The following is an 18,880-nucleotide window of genomic DNA, read 5'->3' on the forward strand; positions in this document are numbered from 1 at the left end:
AATATCAACTATTTGTTGTATTGATGATTTTGGTTTCCTGGGCTGTCTAAACTCAGTCACCCAAAGCTTTGCAAATGCTGAGCATACCTGGCAATAACATCATAGGCATCATGCCTGAGAATGTACTGTGGGCCAAGCATACGACAGACAGAATCTTTACCTAGCACTACCACCCTGCAAGATGTATGAAAGTCCTATGAGAAAATAAACATTTGTTGAATTTTTAACATATCCCAGGCATTGGGCATTTTTCACTTAATCCTGTCTCTAACACTGAATTGTAAATTGTATGAGAGAGATCTTATAGCTCTTGCATACTATTGTGTACACCTGGCACATAGTAGTCACCGTAGTTAATATTTATTAAATGAACAATCATTATTATGGATAGAGGGTGAGTAACTTCCCCAGGTGGGGCTGTGTCTTAAATTATTGTTTGTCAGATAAAGGGATGAATAAGTGCACATTACATTCCCATTTTAGAGAAGAGGAACAGTTGGGGGAAGACCAGATTTGAACCCAGGATTTCCTGATCCTTGAGCTTGGACCCTTTCCATGGCTACACTGTGGGGCTTCACAGCCCCTCTGGCTGTGTTTGAGGATGCCTAGGGATTTGACAATCCTAATTTCACCATAACATGCAAAAACCCAGGCTACTCAGAGAAAGAAAGATCAGATTGTGAAGCTCTAGTAATATGATCCTAAATTTTTGTTTTCATGAAACTGCAGGACCTGAAAGCATTCGTTTTATCTAACTTGCTCAAGGTCATACAGGCTGTGAGGGATGGAAACAAAATGTGAATCCAGTCTTACCATGCCAGAGTCCCTGTTTATTCCTCTAAGTAGAGGTTCTTAACCTGGGGCACAGGACTCTTAGGGGGTGTCCGGATGTACTTTATAGTACCTTCTTCCCCCAACATTGTGGGCTAAACTGTGTGTGCTTAGGAGCAGCTGCATTTTTTGTGAGGGAAGGATTCATAGCTTTCATTATATCCTTAAAGGAACCTATAGTCAAAAAGTTTACTTTCATTTTATCTTATGTATCTATTTTTTAACTTTTATTTTTAAAACTGTTTTTAGATGAGTAGAAGGAAGAAAAATGACAGGAGGGGTGGGAAAGAATTGTAGAGATAAAATATAACAGATGTCAATTGTTTCCCGTTGCTATTCATTCATTCAACAAATTTGTGTAGAGCACCTGTTACTTGCCAGGTACGATTCCAGAGTCTGGGGATGCTGCAGTGGCAAAATCTTTTGACTCCCCTGATAGAACATAAACTCTGTGATGCCGACAAAATATTGTAATAATGATGATGAAAATTATTATTATGTCCTGGTGCCATGAAAGAAATAGCGCAGAGTCAAAGGATAGGGAGGAGGGGAAATGGCATTTTAGATAGAGTGGTTTGTGCTCGGAACCTCCTGTTGCTGTGTACGGACTTCAACGAAGGGAGCGACCCCGGATGCCAGGGTGTCCTCCACAAACCTTTCTTTTGCGCTTAACCTCACCAGGGTGCTGACCTTAGGGAGCAGGGAGTGCACGCAGGAGTGCGGAGCGCATGCTCCCTCTAGCTCTGCGGCTCCGAGCTTTCAGGCTAGGATTCTGCGGGCCGGGAGGACAGTGCGCAGGCTCCTCGGGTTAAAAGGCACCGCCCAATAGGAACTTCCTTTTGAGGTTCTGGCCCCGCCCCCACAGCCAACTTTTCTGTTTCCGCTTCCGGCGCTGCGGCCATTCTGGTCGAAGATGGCGGTGGCAGCTGTACCCAGGGTTTCTGGGCTGCTGGGTCGTTCCCGGCTGCTGAGCCGGCCTATGTCGAGTGGCGCTCACGGCGAGGAGGGCTCAGGTACTGGGACTGGGTGCGCAGGGCGGGCCTCGGCCCCACTGGAGAGAAGAGCGGCGGGACTGTGACCTTGGCTTGAGGCCTTGGGGGAGGGAGAGGAGACCCGGGCGTATTACCGCCAGGCCTGAGCGTCTTGCCCCCTCTGCAGCTCGCATGTGGAAGTCTCTCACCTACTTAGTGGCGCTCCCCGGGGTGGGAGTGAGCATGCTGAACGTGTTCCTGAAGTCGCGCCACGGAGAGGAGGAGAGACCCGAGTTCGTCGCCTACCCCCATCTCCGCATCAGGTCCAAGGTACCCCTTGTAGTCTGTTCGAGTGTCTCTTCGCTTTTCATTCCAAATGCCAAGTTCTTCATTCTCTAAAAGCGTGGGTGCCGTGCGTGTAGTTTCTCATTTAATTTTCTCATTTTATTTTCTCCGGTCATATCTCACTTTCTTCTTCAAGGTCGTACAATAAGTGCCCTTCAGTTTTCCTTTCTCCGAGTCATCCCACCTTTTGCCTTCTGATACTGTTCTGAAACAGTTGTCGGTGGTACAAAACCTGGAGATTTGGGAAACTCCCTTAGACTGGCAAAGTCGGAAGGCGGTTCACCTTTCTAAAACTTGGGCATCTGGAAGCTACTAGCTGCATAATGAAGAGATTGACAGCTTCTGTTCACCTCTGTGCTAGTTATCATCCCAACTATGTCATCCTTTGGCTATTGATGCAGATATATTATAAAGTTATTACCTCACTTAGCCCAGGTAGGACTGGAAAATTAAGCAGGATCCTTAGATCCAGAAAGAATTTTTGAGTCTGAGCGCCACTCCCACCCTTGTACAATAGAATTAGAAGCCGTGCAGTAAGGTTTCTTAACCTCAGTACTATTGACATTTGGGGCTGGATAATTCTCTTTGGGGTGAGGAGGGGCTGTCCTGTGAGTTATAGGATGTTTAGCAGCATCTTTGACCTCTAACCACTAGGTGCTAGTAGTATACGCTTCTTTCCCCAAGATGTCTCCATATACTGGCTTATGTCCCCACAGGGGCAGAATCATCCTGGGCTGGAAATCACTGCCCTAGAGCAATGCTTTTCAAAAGTAGCATGCAAAATAACTGAGGGTATGTTGCAGTTTCCAATCCAGAGATTTGTTCCAGGTCCAGAAATCTGCATTTAAGTAACATTCTCTGCCCCCATACCCACCTCTACCACTTTGATACAGGTGGTGGGAGGATTGCACTTTCAGAAACACAGCACTGATGTACAGTTACCAGCGAGAGGCTTTTGAGTAACGAACTTGAGCTTGCTTTTCATACTGTCTACTTTACGGGCTCCCCTGGAATTTATAAGAGCTCCCTTAAATTATGGGAGGGCTGAAATATGCCAGTAGTTAAAGGACTAATTTCCATTTTGTTTTTATGTATTAACTGTTACTCACCCTACTTTAGGCAGTTCGTGGTAGTGTTGTTTCTGAACTATTTTCTGGAATTGCTTAATTGACATCTTCACTCCACAGCCCTTTCCCTGGGGAGATGGTAACCATACCCTATTCCATAACTCTCACGTGAATCCGCTTCCAACTGGCTATGAAGACGAATAAAGAGAACCTGGGCCATTACCCAGTGGGGACCACAGCACTGGTTTGGACCATTACTCTGCACACATGGACCAGAAAAGTGTTCGAGACCTTAAGCTCACCTTCTTGTATCCAGTGATGACCATTATACTTGATGACCATTATACTGATCTTCCGTCCCTTTGCTTATGGCAGGAGATGGCTTAAATAAATAATTTAGTCATGAGCTGAGATTTGCATTCTTTGGTGGTGTTTTTCCCTCAGAAATTAACATTGATGTTATTTCTATTTCTGCAGTGAAGGTCTGCGGCTGCTGTTTACGGTGTTTCAGGTCCAATTCAGGCCTCCAAATAACAATGTTTGTAACAGGCCTGGCACTGGTTTCTTGTGCCTGGGGTGGGTAAAGCAGATACCACAAGTCAAGCTAATTAAGGGTCAAAACTGGGTCCTGGCAGACTTCAGATGGCAAAGACACCAGCATTTGCTGAAGAATTCTCCCTATAGTCAGATAATTTTCTCCAAAGATGTCAAGTTCTCATCTTGGGTCATCTCTCATCTCCCTTAAGGCTGGAAGGCTGGAAGGGTCAGAAACTTTTGGAGAAATAAAGGCAGTGTGACACATTTCTGCATATAGAACTGGCTTTATTTGTTTCTGGAATTAAAACCTTCCTGTAGCCATAGGAATTAGGAGAGATCACCATTAAAGAGCAATTAAGATTTCCTCTTCAAAATTTAAAACCTTTTAAGTAGTTGAGATAGTGGGAGCCATTTTATGGGCAGGATAAAGTCAAAATAGCATGAGGAACAATCAGAAAAAAATTATTCCCTCAGTAGCAATTATAATAACATTTGTTTTATTCTCAAGGCTCAACCAGACAGTTTTGTGGTAAGATTCAAGAGCCTATAAGGTTTTACTGGCTTGTGGGCAGGCTTATTTCAGGACAGTTATACTTAACTCTAGCTTGCTGCCTGGACTCCCTCAACTGGGTTCCAGATATCTTTTGTATAATGGACCTTAACCTGTCAAAATATAAATGCAGAATGTATTGCAATGACATGAAGGACTGGTCAAATTAAATATGAAGTTATTAATTGGTAAAGTGGAGAAGAGATAATAGGATCTAGGACTTCTGTAAATCAAGTTTCATACTATATGGGTACATAAAAAAAACTGAACCACATTACTCAAGATATGCAATTGTGGAGACTACATGATATTCTAAAGTGTGTAAGTGCTCACCTGATCCTGACATTTTTTGGGGTGCCATTATATAAACATTTTAAGATATCTGTGTAGCTTACTGTGGAAATTTTAGAAATCAGTGGTTTCCATTTGCTATACGATACTACCTAGCTTAGATAAATCTTCATTTTAAAATGATAAAAAAAAACTCCCCCCAGTGTATATATGGGATGTGTGGGGTTACAGGGTGGTAGTTCCATAAAGTGCACTGAATTTCAGGGGCAAATAATGATAGAAACTAAATGTTACAGTTTGTTCCATCTTCATGATTACAGGCATTACAGGGCAGGGTGGGTAAAGGAGGCAAATAAAGTGAACTCTTTTCTCTCCCCATTTAACCAGATGCAGCATTTTGGCACTTTTATGATACACAGATTGACTTAATTCATTTACTTAAGTTGAAAGCTGGCAACAGCAAATCTTTGCAATTTAGGATCCTCCTGCATAGCCACTCCAAGGATCTTAATTGCTGAACTACACCATGAACTCTGAGATGGTGTTCACAGTGTTCTTGAAGCTTTCACCTCTTAATATGAGATCTGACACCTCTTCTTAAGGTAGGCAACTGTTAAAAGCTGTCTTCCTCTTGGCTAACCCAGTCCATCAGCAATCTTAACAGTTAAGTTACTATATAAAAATAAAACTGCTCCCAAGCATTGATCGAAACTGTTGTGCTGGGAACCCTTTCCAAAGCATTATCTCCGTGAGAGAAAAGAGAGATCCTAACCAGTTGCTTCCATGAACAGTAACCCCAGTACAGTGTACAAGTAATGCCCTTCGAAGCATAACTCAGGCAACCTTGGTCATTATCAGCATTTACATACAAGATATATTTAAAACCGATCCCAGACCAAGTATTGCAACCATAATCCCATTATTTAGCAGATTGAGTTCCTGCTGATGCCAAAGCCAGAAATTTCAAAGCAAAGAGTGATTTTTTTCATCATCTTTTACAAATGAGAGAAAAATATCAAGGAGGACAGGAAACTCCTCTCCTAGATTCATCAAATCGATGCTATCTTCACAGCTTTAACTGACACGATCCAGAGTCCTCAATTTCCTGATTTGAGGAGTCCATTTTCAAGGTGACTGTCAAGGTCAAGAAGAGCTTTCAGGCTTTTCTTTGCCGTGGCCCATGAACTCCAGTCCTTCAATAGGAATCTCCTTCTCCTTTATTGCTTTCTGATGGAAGAAAACACATGATAAAGGTCCACATGGAGCCTGAGGACCAAACTTTATAAATATGATGGTACAAAAGTAAATCCGACTGGACCATAAGGACTACCAAACATGATTCAAACCCCATGCTTTTTAACATAAGTAAGATTACAAAGAAATTAACTGTAAAACCAGAGAGATTGGAAAGAGTTAACATCAAAATTCAGAAGTGGAATTTAAACAGTATCACCACTCTATTGTGACAGACACAAGTTCAAATCAGTCCCAGGACTAACTGGCTATGTAACTTTGATCAAGCCTAACTTTCCTATCTATATTGGGTAAAGACAGCAGCTCCACCTGGAATTACTGAGGATGTTTTGTAAGTTAACTAATTGGGAGTGCCTTGCCCAGGGCTGTTATTACGATTCAGATCAGTTTCACATTCACTGGGCTGGAATGAAGATGCTCTGGCTAGTCAAGAGAGAATAAAATAGGTCAATGAAGGGAATATAACAAAAGGAGATCCTCCATAATGTCTAATAGGCCAGAGAGGCTAACACCCCTCCTTATCCCTCAGCAATATTGGAAAAGTGCACCACCGCAAAATCCAAGGAAACTTGATTCTAGTGAACTTCGACTAATCACTTCCTTTTTCTGGGCGTGAGTGTTCCATGCATAAAATACGAATAACTATACCCACTTTGCAAGTTCAAGTTGAGCACCAAATGAACCAAAGAATGTTACTGGGCTCCGTAAAAAGTAAAGTGCTGCAAAAATATTTAACTTTGCCATTCAGAAAGATACCAGGCAGCCTTGGTGACGGTAGGGGAGAGAACTACCGTCACTGGTCTCATCGAGGCTTTTCTTTACCCTGCCAGTCCCAACGCCCTCAAGATACGATGCGTGAGGCCAGGGACACCGTAGAGAGAAGCCGGTGCCTGGGGTAGAGGCGAGAGGACCCGGGCCTCAGCTCACCTGAACACACTGCTGGTAGCGCTTGAAGAGGTCGGTGCACGGGTCCCCGGAGCAGTCCCCCTTGAGGAATTTCTCGGCAAACCAGCGATTGAAGCACTGGTCGTACTCACGCTTCATGTCGGTGCAAGCCTCCCCTACACTGTTCATGGCGTCGGCGGTGGCGGCGCTCTCGGATGTCATCACTTTTAAGCGCGTCGCTAGGCTTTACGAGAGGACGCACTACGGGGGCCGAGAAGGAGAGAAATGTGGACGCGGGCAGTGTGGCTGGGCCTTCGAGCGTCGGCGGGCGGGCGCCGGGGCTTCCCCTCCAAGGCCGATCCTCAGGTAGAGGCCGGGGCGTCTAGGCGGGTGCCGAAGCGGGGCGGGAGGCGGAGCAGGCCCCACCGGTGACCCAAGCCCTCCGCCTCATCCTCCCCCAGGGAAGCCGCCGGGTCACGGCCGAGCTGATCGAGCACCTGGAGCGGCTAGCGCTTGTGGACTTCGGCAGCCAAGAGGCCGTGGCACGGCTGGAGAAAGCCATCGCCTTCGCCGACCGGCTTCGCGCCGTGGACACGGACGGGGTGGAGCCCATGGAGTCAGTTCTGGAGGACAGGTAAGCTCGCGACTACGGCCCTCCAAGCCTTGCCTGCGGCGCCTTCGCTCCCAGTTAAGATGAAGATTAGTGTCTCATTTCACAGAAGCGAGATGCGAGAACTTGCCCACGGTCACCCCGCGGGTGCTTTCACTCTTTCCCTTGTTCATTATGGATCCTGTCCCTCCCTTGTAGAATCCTCGATGGCTCCCAGTGTAACTAGGAACAAAATCCGAACTGCTAAGCTTCACTTTCGAGGCCCAACTTCCTAGAGTCCCTCCCTACCGCACCGAAGTACTGCTTTTATCATTCCAACCACATTGGCTTCTTTACCGTTTCTCCAACACGCCAGATTCGTTGCTCCTCTAGGATCTTTGCATTAACTCCTTATCCTGTCTGGTTTTCTTTTTTTGGCCGTGCGACATGCGGGATCGTAGTTCCCGGACCAGGGATCGAACCCGCGATCCCTTCAGTGGAAGCGCGGAGTCTTAACCACTGGACTACCAGGGAAGTCCCAGGGTTTTCTTCTAATATTTTTCTTGATAATCTTATTTTTGTTGATTTGTAATGTTTCTTGTTAATAGAATGTGAGCTCATGTCTGATTTCCTTGCTGCTGAATTCCTGTCTCAAAAATTTTAAATGTACATATTTTCTGACCTCGTGGTTCCCTATGGAAATATCTGTGAAAGTGCATCAAGATGTGTTCACAAGCGCCCAGGGTATGCAAATCTGTTTATAATACAAAACAACAGAAAAGAAACAGACCCCAGAAACATTCTAAGTGTCCTTCATGACTAAATACATCATCATAGTACACTGGAATATTTGGCAGTTAAAAATAATGAAATAACTATATGCTGATATGGAAAGGTCTCCAAGATATACTTAATAAAAAAGGCAAAAAAAAAAAGGCAAAGTTCATGACATCGTGTATGGTATTATCGATCCTTTATGTGTAATCTATTTTATATACTCTGGTGTATGCATTAAGTTTTGTTTTGTTCCCTGAAAGGGCATGCAAGAAACTATTAACGATGGTTAGTGTTAAAGAAGATGGGAATGCAGAGGGAAGTTTTCTTGTTTGTTTGTTTTTTGGCTGTGTTGGGTCTTCGTTGCTGCGTGCCGGCTTTCTCTAGTTGTGGCAAGCAGGGGCTACTCTTTGTTGCTCTGCGTGGCTTATTGTCGTGGCTTCTCTTGTTGCGGAGCACGGGCTGTACGCGTGGGCTTCAGTAGTTGTGGCACGCGGGCTCAGTAGTTGTGGCACATGGGCTTAGTTGCTCCGTGGCATGTGAGACCTTCCTGGGCCAGGGCTCAAACCTGTGTCCCCTGCATTGGCAGGCGGATTCTTAACCACTGCGCCACCAGGGAAACCTAGAGGGAAGTTTTAACTTTTCATTTTACACCTAGGGCCCAAAACACAAATGCCTAAGGGGGCAGAGTAATAACCCAAGTAGTGAAGTAGTGTAATGAAACAGGGAGGGGTGGGTCTTTGACAAAGCAGCTTATGAATACTAAAAGGGTGCAGCCTCTACCCACCTCTACCAATTTTTGCCAAATCTTAATACATTTTAAAAGAAAATGATCTTTTTTGAAAAGCAAACTTGTTTGCTGTTTGGGACTGCAGCTTCTTAGAGAGGATGGGTATGTAGCCTATAAAGATATGGGCAGTCTACAACTCTGTCCTAGCCTTTTTCTGATGGAATTTTTAAAAATAAACTCCTGGTACAGGTGGGAGGAAGAAAGCTGCCATTAGTCAATGCTGGTAGGGAGAGCCACACTTATCTGTAACAATAACCTTCATGTAAAGTGCTTGCTAGCCTCGTGGTCTCACTCCAGTCTTTTTTTTTTTTTTTTTTTTGGGATACGCGGGCCTCTCACCGTTGTGGCCTCTCCCGTTGCGGAGCACAGGCTCCTGACACACAGGCTCAGCAGCCATGGCTCACGGGCCCAGCCGCACCGCAGCATGTGGGATCTTCCCAGACTGGGGCACGAACCCGTGTCCCCTGCATCGGCAGGCGGACTCTCAACCACTGCGCCACCAGGGAAGCCCTCACTCCAGTCTTTGATTCCTTCAAATCCTCTATTTTGTAATCTTGATGCTTAGGTCTAGGGAGGTTAACCAATTTGCCCAAAGTTACAGTGTTTCAAAACAGAAATCTGATGTCATTCTCCTACCCAAGCCCTTCAGGTGGGTTCCTAGTGCTCTTTAGGATAAAAAGGAAAGCTTCACCATAGCCTGTGGGGCATCATTTAACCAAGCTTCTGCCCACTTCTTCAAGACATCGCTTTCCCAGAGCTCTCCATTCTTTCCCCTTGTTAGAATTCTGGGCTCTTGCCTTTACCCCCATCTCAGCCCATGCATTCCTTTTTTTTTTTTTTTTTTTTTTTTGGCCTCACTGTGCGGCATGCAGGATCTTAGTTTCCTGACTAGGGATCAAACCCGTATTCCCTGCAGTGGAAGCATGGGATCTTAACCACTGGACTGCCAGGGAAGTCCCCACATTTTTTTTTTTTTTTTTTTTTTTTTGCCTACTTAATTTCCTTTCTTCAGATTTCAACTGCCACTTCCTCAAGGAAGTTTTCATTCTTCTGTATTGAGTCAGGTTCTCTTTCAGGACCTGTGGCTCTCATGGTATTCAAAAGAGCTGTAATTTTACATGTATTTATACATGTATTTAATTGATATTTGATTCTCTGCCCCTCTCCTACTGCTCGTCCACCTCACAGGAAGCATGTCTGTTATTGCTCATCTTCATCTAGCACTGAGCAGACACTCAGTAAATGTTTGTTGAATGTTCTTTATTATCTATGGGAAAGGTGGGAATAGAGTGCAAAGAGCAGTCAGAATTTCCCAAGGCATCTAGAGGGTAACTATAAAGAAATGCAACTATTATTCAGGGAAGAGTTTGTGGAAAAGATGAAGAGGGATTTGGTTCTGGTAACTGGAATAGTGACTTAGTATTCAGTGATTTGCAATCTTGCCATAAATTAGGAAACCAGTTTGGGGTAATGATTCTATTTTAGATGTGACATTTGTAGGATTTTCATGTTTTGAATGTACTGCCTTCACTGACATTTGAAATGGAACCCAGTTAAGTGAAGACAAGTGTTAAATGGTTTTAGGTGATAGCCACACTAGCTGTAAAGGTCCTGACTGGCTAACAGAAATCTCTTGGCCCATTAATAACCTATCATTTGTTTTGAGCTGAAAAGCATTAGCATGCTTATGTACCGGGCACTAAGATTTTATATGCGTTATATCTCAGTAATCACATATAATCCCGAAAGGCAAATACTAGTATCTCTTTCATAGATGAAGAAACCAAGCCTCAGAAAGGTTATGTAACCTGCGCCAAAGTTTCACAGGTATTATGAGGAGAATCCAGGACTTGGAACTCAGAGCTTCTCTCAAATACTGCTCTAGATATGCCCTCTAAAGTCAGCCCCAGGAATTCCCTGGCAGTCCAGTGGTTAGGACTCGGTGCTTTCACTGCTGGGGCCCGGGTTCAATCCCTGGTCGGGGAACTAAGATCCCACCAGCCTCGTGGCGCAGCCAAAAATATCAATCAATCAATCAATAATAAAGTCAGCCCCTAGAAACTTTATCCTTTTTCATCTCAGATCCAGAGACTGATTCAGGTGACATCTCTGACTGCAGCCAAATAACTTCAATGCTTAGGACGTCCCTCAGAGCCTTATTTGCCAAATCGATTAGCTCTCATTTCAGTCCGCATGAAACTAGAAATAAATTAAAAGGCTTGTAGATGGAAGTAGAGTGGTGCCCAGAGAAACAACTCCTGGCAGCCTGATAGCAGGGAAGAGGCAGAAAGAAACTAATACAACAGCAGAACTGTTCCATTGGTCAGCCCAAGGGCCAACAGAGGCACTTCTTCTGCCACGCTGCCATAGTGCTTTCCATGAAATTAAATGCATTTCCCTCAATTACTGGTTTAAGTGCCTTGTCTGTGAGCTTTAGAGGGCAGGGTTTCTAATTCACAGTCAAAAGTTTTCTCAACCGGGGTCTTTCATCTGATTGAGGACACAGAAAGATCAATGGACTCTTTTTTCAAGTCTCCCAAGGATGGTACATAGCTAACAAGTAGCCCAGATGCATAGAAGTTGTCCTACGTATCTGGACTAAATGCTCTTATAATAGAACCCTGACTGAGAAAGACGAGGTGAGGTAGACATTCAGTCAGTTATAATTGATAGGCAATTAAAGAGCTCATCTGGTCTTGTTTGGTGTTTTATGCATGATTCCAAGGTCAAGAAAAGTTAAGCGACTTGCCAAGTGAGGGGTCTGCTTGGTGTGCCACCCTCAGAGACCCTGTGTTCAGTAGCCTGTGTTTAAGAAAATAGGGAGGTGTGGATTTATTCTGCAAACAACTCCATCTTAAATAGTAATTAGGTGGAAATGTGTGATATTTAAAGAGGTGAATTTTGTCTTTCTGGAAATGTCACTTAATAGGAAACCCAATTACCAAATGAGTGAACAAATCAATTGCTACCTACTGTTGGGAAGCAGTAGCTTTTAACCACCTCTTGGCAGTAGTATAGTCTTTTTTGTCAAAATCTCCAAACGCCCAGGAACAATTAGCAGCCTCCAGTCCCTATGGACTGGGAGGGTTGTGAGTGATTATAGCAGGTTAAGTGCATAGGTATTCTCTGAATGAGTAGTGGCGACTGAGGTGTACCCGGGGTGTACAAACTCTTTTTGAAAAAAGAGCAGGTGCTATTCAGCGCCCACCTTCTGTTGCCCTAAGAATGTAAGCCCAGCATTACCAGACCTTCTTTTTAAACATCATTTCATTTAATTGTCCCAGCAATTCTCTGAAGCATTTTACAAACAAGGAAACTGATACATGGAAAGGATAAGTAACTTGCATACAGGCCATGTGCAGCTCTGGGGTTTGAATTCTGCAGTGATTCAGGAGCCCAGTCTCTTAGCCATTTTGTTATATTGCCCAACAGAAATATAAACCCCAGAAAGTCCAATGGTCACCTTTGCAGATTACTTTTATTTTTGTTCTCCAAGTTTCCTTGAATGAGTATGAGTGCATAATCCTTGTATGGTAAAAAAAAAAAAAAAAAATCTAGTGCGACCTTCACTTTTTTTGGCAAGTAGCTTAAGGTCTTAGAAAGATCATACTTGTTCAAGGTGACGCATTAAGACGGTGCCAGTCCTGGAATAGAGTCCAGCTTTCCACTCTTTGCACCATGAATAAGTGTTTATCGTGTCTTGCCCAGGGCTGGGTGCCCCAAAGAAATAGAAGAACCAATCCTTTCCTAAAAGAATCTTACCATTACAACTTGGCCTTCTATGCAGCCTTTACCCAGATGTTCATGTCACACCCTTGCGCCATTGTCCCATTAGGTTTAGCCTGCAGTCTATGTCTGGCTCAGAGCAGAAAGAGCTTGGCTGCTACCCTCTTAGTGATTGAGCAGACTGCTTATTTTTCAGCCCAGGTATCTGGAAGCCAACTCAAACCTCTTGTCATGCACTTTTAAACCTTAAAACAGTAGTGAAGCCCCACAGATGTGTTCAACTCCTGTTTGGTTTCACTAGTTTGCCATCTGGATAGTTTAATGAAACCACTAAGCCCCGAAAACAGTGTGAGATTCTTGAGCTATGTTCGTGGTACATCTTGCAAGGGCAGGTACTTTTACATCCACAAAGGTGGTTGCGATGAAAAAAGCACTCATCTTAGGGGTACCAGAACCGGGCTCGGATCCCAGTCCTGTCACTTAGCAGCTTAGGTTATTTATAACCAATCTTGAGCAAGTTTCTGCACCTTGCTTATTTCCCATCACTCCCCCCAATCCAGCTGTTTCTTTTTTTTTAAGTGTATACATATATTTTTAAAAATTATTATTTATTTTTGGCTGTGTTGGGTCTTCGTTTCTGTGCGAGGGCTTTCTCTATTGCGGCAAGCGGGGGCCACTCTTCATCACAGTGCACGGGCCTCTCACTATCGCGGCCTCTCTTGTTGCAGAGCACAGGCTCCAGACGCACAGGCTCAGTAGTTGTGGCTCACGGGCCTAGTTGCTCCGCGGCATGTGGGATCTTCCCAGACCGGGGCTCGAACCTGTGTCCCCTGCATTGGCAGGCAGATTCCCAACCACTGCGCCAGCAGGGAAGCCCTAAAGTGTATACATATTTTTAAAATATTTATTTATTTGGCTATGCCGGGTCTTACATGGGATCTTCATTGCTGTGTGCAGGATCTTTAGTTGTGGCATGGGGGCTCTTCTTTTTTTTTAATTAACTTATTTATTTTTTCTGTGTTGGTCTTTGTTGCTGCGCGTGGGCTTTCTCTAGTTGCACTGAGGAGCTACTCTTCATTGTGGTGCGTGAGCTTCTCATTGCAGTGGCTTGTCTTGTTGCGGAGCACAGGCTCAGTATTATGGCACACAGCTTAGTTGCTGTGCGGCATGTGGGATGTTCCCCGACCAGGGCTCGAACCCGTGTCCCCTGCATTGGGGGGCGGATTCTTAACCACTGTGCCACCAGGGAAGCCCGGCATGTAGGCTCTAAGTTGTGGCATGTGGGAGCTAGTTCCCTGACCAGGGATTGAACCTGGGCCCCCTGCATTGGCAGCGCAGAGCCTTAACCACTGGACCGGCGGGGAAGTCCTAACCCAGCTGTTCCTTGATCATGGTTAAGGAGTGACATCACCTGTTCTGAGGACCTGTCTCTCACCCGGGCTGGGTTAGGTCCCCCTATCTAGTCCCTTGGCGAGCATTGCTTACCTCTGTTAGATTTAATATATTATACTGTAATTGCCTTCTTACCTATCTCCGCCAAAAGCAACTTACCCATAGTAATCATAAAAAATATTAAACATATCAATCCTGAGGAATAATTACCACTTACCTCACAGGGTTCTTGGGAGAATCTATAAATGGTAGGCTGTTATTTGGTCTGCTGTTGAGTACAACTCCTCCATCTTTGAGCAGTGACTATAACTCAAGAATATGCTGCTCCCTTGTTCTCCCGTACTTGACCCTCTCCACCCATGCCCTAGAAGCCACGTTCTGAGAAGGTAACCTTAAACTTCTGGTTTTGTAGATGTCTGTACTTGAGATCCGACAATGTGGTAGAAGGCAACTGTGCTGAAGAACTACTACAAAACTCCCATCGCGTTGTGGAGGAGTATTTTGTGGCTCCCCCAGGTATGTGTTGCCCAAAAATGGCTTAACAGACTGTCCCACACTAAACTAAGAATGCAGTAAGAACTGTGAGGCCCAGATTTGCTATGTGAAAGCACTTTGACAAGTATAAAGTGGCAAAAGGGTGAAGGAAGTCAAAAGGTAAAAACTTCCAGTTATAAGTTAAATAAGTCCTAGGGATATAATGTACAGCATGGTGACTCTAGGATGTTAACTAATCATATCATGGTAATCATTTTGCAATATACACATGTATCAAATCATTGTGTTACACACCTTAAACTTATACAATGTATGTCAATTATCTCAATAAAACTGGAAATTAAAAAAACACATGGAGATTACTCCTTTCTGCTTGTGGACGCCGCCGAGTAAGCATCGTTGACGTCTCCCCCACCACCCTCCACTGCCGTCACGTCTAAGTCAGAGTCACCCAAAGAGCCCGAACAGCTGCAGAAGCTCTTCATCGGAGGTTTGAGCTTTGAAACAACCGATGAGAGTCTGAGGAGCCATTTTGAGCAGTGGGGAACGCTCACAGATTGTGTGGTAATGAGGGATCCAAACTCCACACGCTCCAGAGGCTTCAGGTTTGTCACATATGCCACTGTGGAGGAGGTGGATGTGGCCATGAATGCAAGGCCACACAAGGTGGATGGAACCAAAGAGGGCCGTCTCAAGAGAAGATTCTCAAAGACCTGGTGCCCACTTAACTGTGAAAAAGATTTTTGTTGGTGGCATTAAAGAAGACACTGAAGAACATCATCTAAGAGATTATTTTGAACAGTATGGGAAAATTGAAGTGATTGAAATCATGACTGATTGAGGCAGTGGCAAGAGAAGCTTTGCTTTCGTAACCTTTGATGATCATGACTCTGTAGACAAGATTGCCATTCAGAAATACCACACTGTGAATGGCCAAAACTGTGAAGTAAGGAAAGCCCTATCTAAGCAAGAGATGGCTAGTGCCTCATTCAGCCAAAGAGGTCGAAGTGGTTCTGGAAACTTTGGTGGTGGTCATGGAGGTGGTTTTGGTGGGAATGACAACTTTGGTCGTGGAGGAAACTTCAGTGGTCAAGGTGGCTTTGGTGGCAGCCGCGGTGGTGGTGGATATGGTGGCAGTGGGGATGGCTATGATGGATTTGGTAATGATGGAAGCAATTTTGGAGGTGGTGGAAGCTACAATGATTTTGGCAGTTACAACAATCAATCTTCAAATTTTGGACCCATGAAAGGAGGAAACTTTGGAGGCAGAAGTTCTGGCCCCTGTGGTGGTGGAGGCCAATACTTTGCCAAACCCCAAAACCAAGGTGGCTATGGCGGTTCCAGCAGCAGCAGTAGCTATGGCAGTGGCAGAAGGTTTTGATTACTGCCAGGAAACAAAGCTTAGCAGGAGAGGAGAGCCAGAGAAGTGACAGGGAAGCTACAGGTTACAACAGATTTGTGAGCTCAGCCAAGCACAGTGGTGGCAGGGCCTAGCTGCTACAAAGAAGACATGTTTTAGACAATACTCACATGTATGGGCAAAAAAAACTCGAGGACTGTATTTGTGACTAATTGTATGACAGGTTATTTTAGTTTCTGTTCTGTGGAAAGTGTAAAGCATTCCAACAAAGGGTTTTAATGTAGTTTTTTTTTTGTTTTGCACCCATGCTGTTGATTGCTAAATGTAATAGTCTGATCATGATGCTGAATAAATGTGTTTTTTTTAAATGTGCTGTATAAAGTTAGTCTACCCTGAAGCCATTTTGGTAAACTACCCCAACAGTGTGAAGTTAGTATTCCTTCAGGGTGATGCCAGGTTCCATTCAAAATTTATTTACAACCTGCTTTGGTGGAGAAGCTACTGTCTTCTGAAACCTTGGTGTAGTTGAACTGACAGTTACTGTGTTGTGACCTGCAGTTCACCATGAAAAGGGTCACCCAAGCCAAGTCATGGAGTTTTTTTATTATTAATATATGATTGTTGGCACATCCTATGCAATATATCTAAATTGGATTATGGTACCAGATATAGATGGGAGTGAAGCTTGTGTATCATCCATTATCATGTGTAATAAACAATTTAATACCCTCTTGAAAAAAAAATAATACATGTATTAATAACAACAAAAAACAAAGTATATACAGGTGGTGACACTAAGGTGGCAGTAGATTCCAGGGTCACATTCACCTCTAGGGGCCAGGTGTTAACAGGAATGAGCAAAACAAAAACAGGACCGAGGCAGGGAGAGATGTGTAGAGTGGCAAATCTGGAGCTCAAGCTATGCCTAAAGGGGCAGCTGGCATGCGCTGCTTCTCATTCAGTGCCAGGCAGGAATGGGAGCCCATTTTCCCAGAGAACCTGGACATCTGGCATTTTGTGTGCTATTTCCCAAATTTTAAGTGTTAATTCAAGATTTAAAAAAATACCATGAAAATAAAACATACCTGCTGCAAGCCAGGTGCATCCTGTGATCAATCTGCAACCCCTAGTGTGGAGATTTGCATCTTTAAACCTCACTGTAACTATTTTAAAACTCTGGGCCAATAATAAAACCCAGAACCTTGGGTAGCTGAACTGCAGATAGGTGAGCCCTCAGAGCTGCTGCACCCCTCTGGACATTGGGGAATGGGACTAGCCTAAGCACTCCAGGTAGATGGCTTTCCAAGTGCCAGCTTCAAGTTCAGAAGATGTCCCTCAGTGGAGAACCATCGTGAGCAGCCTCCAGAGACAAACATCAGTCCTCTGGCTCAGGGAATACCTCTTTGATCAAGACCAACCAATTAAAGAAAAGCTCTGGTTGAATCAAGGATGGGAAGGAAAGCTAAAAAAATTTTGAGCTCGGACTTCCCTGGTGGTGCAGTGGTTGAGAGTCCGCCCGCCGATGCAGAGGACACGGGTTCATGCCCCGGTCCGGGAAGATCCCACATGCCGCGGAGCGGCTGGGCCCGTGAGCCATGGTCGCTGAGCCTGCGCGTCCGGAGCCTGTGCTCCGCAGCGGGAGAGGCCGCAACAGTGAGAGGCCCGCGTACCGCAAAAAAAAATTTTGAGCTCATGCCTCTGATTAACTGAACCACCTCAGTTAACTGTGGAGAGAAATAAGATTTTATAATCTCTCAATCTCAGTGTCTGATAGTTGTTGCTGTTTCAGCAGACACATCCATTGATCACATGTGCTGTTTCTCAAATAGAACCTTGTGTCAGACTTTGCTTCTTGGGAAAAACTGAGTTCACAGTCATAGTCTCTCCGTTCTCTCCCATATGCATATAAATGTCCAATTAACCTGTCTCTGTTACTTACTGAAAAGTGTGCATTGATTACGCTTCACTTATAACTGGTTCTTTCAGATCATAATTAGAAAAACAGTGTAATAGCTACACTTATTTCCACTGCTTATTTTTCATAACAAACCAGTTAGCTCAGTGTAGAGCCAGTTGGAAAGCAGGCTCAACTGTAACATTCCTTTTTGTTATTGTTTTCAAACAGGTAATATCTCTTGGCCAAAGCTGGATGAAAAAGAGCCCTTCTCACACTGCTGAGTAGCTATTCTGGGAAGGGGTGCCCTCTAAAAACGTGGAAGTGCAATGACTATTTTGTTACGAACACTAATGTTCCCACTTCCTTCAGTCACCTGAAAAAAGTGATGGTTAAGTATCTCTTAGTAACTAACTCTTTTGAAGACAGAACTGGGAAAGATCTAGCCAAAATAAGGCAAATAGTCCCTGATGCCAACGGAAGTAGAAGGTATTGCCAGTTTCCAAGGAAATGGATCAAGTGTACTCACAGGCTGTTTTGTATGGAAGATTTTATCCCCTCCCCAAAAGACTGTCTACCAAACTGCATTTAAGTGAATTTTTCTATTATGTAACTGTTAGACATTGCATCTGATCACTATGTGACAACCTGAGTTGTCCTTTTCAGTTGCTGCTTCCATTGACTTGAGCAGCCTTTTATCTTTACTGAACACACTTAAATTTGTTCTTGGGTACCCACTTTGCTCCAAGCAGAGGGCTGACTTCCTGCTAAGGTTAGGAGGCAGCTTTGGGAGGTGATGGATATGTTTATGGCCTTCATGGTTGTGATTTCATGTGTGTATACTTAACCCCAAACTCACTGAGTTGTATACATTAAATGTACAGCTTTTTACAGGTCAACTGTATTTCAATAAAGTGGTCTAAAAAAAAAAAACTAGTCCTGGGCCTGTGACAAGGTAGGCCCCCTGCCCCATGATTACTGAACTGAACAGAATCCCAAGACAGTGGGGTTTTTTGTTTGGGGGTTTGTTTTGTTTTTTAAAGCTCAGATACCAGGGACAAATGAGACAAATTTAGGAGTGAAAGTGATAGAACCAAAACTTTTTTGGTTTTTTTTTTTCCCTAACCAA

The 18,880-nt window shown here is 44.2% G+C and overlaps 3 protein-coding genes and 1 pseudogene across 3 annotated transcripts; 3 read left to right on the plus strand and 1 right to left on the minus strand.

Moving 5' to 3' along the window:
- Positions 1 to 1,713: 1,713 nt before the first annotated feature.
- Positions 1,714 to 3,625, plus strand: COX6A1 (cytochrome c oxidase subunit 6A1). The gene is made up of 3 exons (XM_004321263.4): positions 1,714 to 1,844; positions 1,990 to 2,132; positions 3,335 to 3,625. Exons 1-3 carry the CDS (start codon positions 1,745 to 1,747, stop codon positions 3,416 to 3,418), a joined length of 327 nt encoding a protein of 108 aa, XP_004321311.2. The 5' UTR covers positions 1,714 to 1,744; the 3' UTR covers positions 3,419 to 3,625.
- Positions 3,626 to 4,882: 1,257 nt separating this feature from the next.
- TRIAP1 (TP53 regulated inhibitor of apoptosis 1) lies at positions 4,883 to 6,953 on the minus strand. The gene is made up of 2 exons (XM_004321265.4): positions 6,774 to 6,953; positions 4,883 to 5,819 (listed from the first exon to the last, which is right to left on the minus strand). The coding sequence occupies exons 1-2, from the start codon at positions 6,951 to 6,953 to the stop codon at positions 5,736 to 5,738; spliced, it is 264 nt and encodes an 87-aa protein (XP_004321313.2). The 3' UTR covers positions 4,883 to 5,735.
- A 10-nt stretch (positions 6,954 to 6,963) lies between these two features.
- On the plus strand, positions 6,964 to 18,684 carry GATC (glutamyl-tRNA amidotransferase subunit C). Its single transcript, XM_004321264.4, has 4 exons — positions 6,964 to 7,097; positions 7,193 to 7,365; positions 14,415 to 14,518; positions 17,983 to 18,684. Exons 1-4 carry the CDS (start codon positions 7,017 to 7,019, stop codon positions 18,033 to 18,035), a joined length of 411 nt encoding a protein of 136 aa, XP_004321312.1. The 5' UTR covers positions 6,964 to 7,016; the 3' UTR covers positions 18,036 to 18,684.
- LOC117307624 (heterogeneous nuclear ribonucleoprotein A1-like) lies at positions 14,709 to 16,225 on the plus strand (annotated as a pseudogene).
- Positions 18,685 to 18,880: the final 196 nt, after the last annotated feature.

This window comes from Tursiops truncatus, chromosome 13 (assembly GCF_011762595.2).
Source record: "Tursiops truncatus isolate mTurTru1 chromosome 13, mTurTru1.mat.Y, whole genome shotgun sequence".
In the NCBI taxonomy this organism is placed as follows: domain Eukaryota; kingdom Metazoa; phylum Chordata; class Mammalia; order Artiodactyla; family Delphinidae; genus Tursiops; species Tursiops truncatus.

Coding starts and splice junctions, on each gene's coding strand:
- GATC (XM_004321264.4), top strand. CDS start 7,017: ATGTGGACGCGGGCAGTGTGGCTGGGCCTTCGAGCGTCGGCGGGCGGG. Junction 7,366..14,414: donor GAGTCAGTTCTGGAGGACAG/GTAAGCTCGCGA, acceptor CTGGTTTTGTAG/ATGTCTGTACTTGAGATCCG. Junction 14,519..17,982: donor GTATTTTGTGGCTCCCCCAG/GTATGTGTTGCC, acceptor GTTTTCAAACAG/GTAATATCTCTTGGCCAAAG.
- TRIAP1 (XM_004321265.4), bottom strand. CDS start 6,953: ATGACATCCGAGAGCGCCGCCACCGCCGACGCCATGAACAGTGTAGGG. Junction 5,820..6,773: donor GCTACCAGCAGTGTGTTCAG/GTGAGCTGAGGC, acceptor TTCTTCCATCAG/AAAGCAATAAAGGAGAAGGA.
- COX6A1 (XM_004321263.4), top strand. CDS start 1,745: ATGGCGGTGGCAGCTGTACCCAGGGTTTCTGGGCTGCTGGGTCGTTCC. Junction 1,845..1,989: donor TCACGGCGAGGAGGGCTCAG/GTACTGGGACTG, acceptor CCCCCTCTGCAG/CTCGCATGTGGAAGTCTCTC. Junction 2,133..3,334: donor ATCTCCGCATCAGGTCCAAG/GTACCCCTTGTA, acceptor TTCACTCCACAG/CCCTTTCCCTGGGGAGATGG.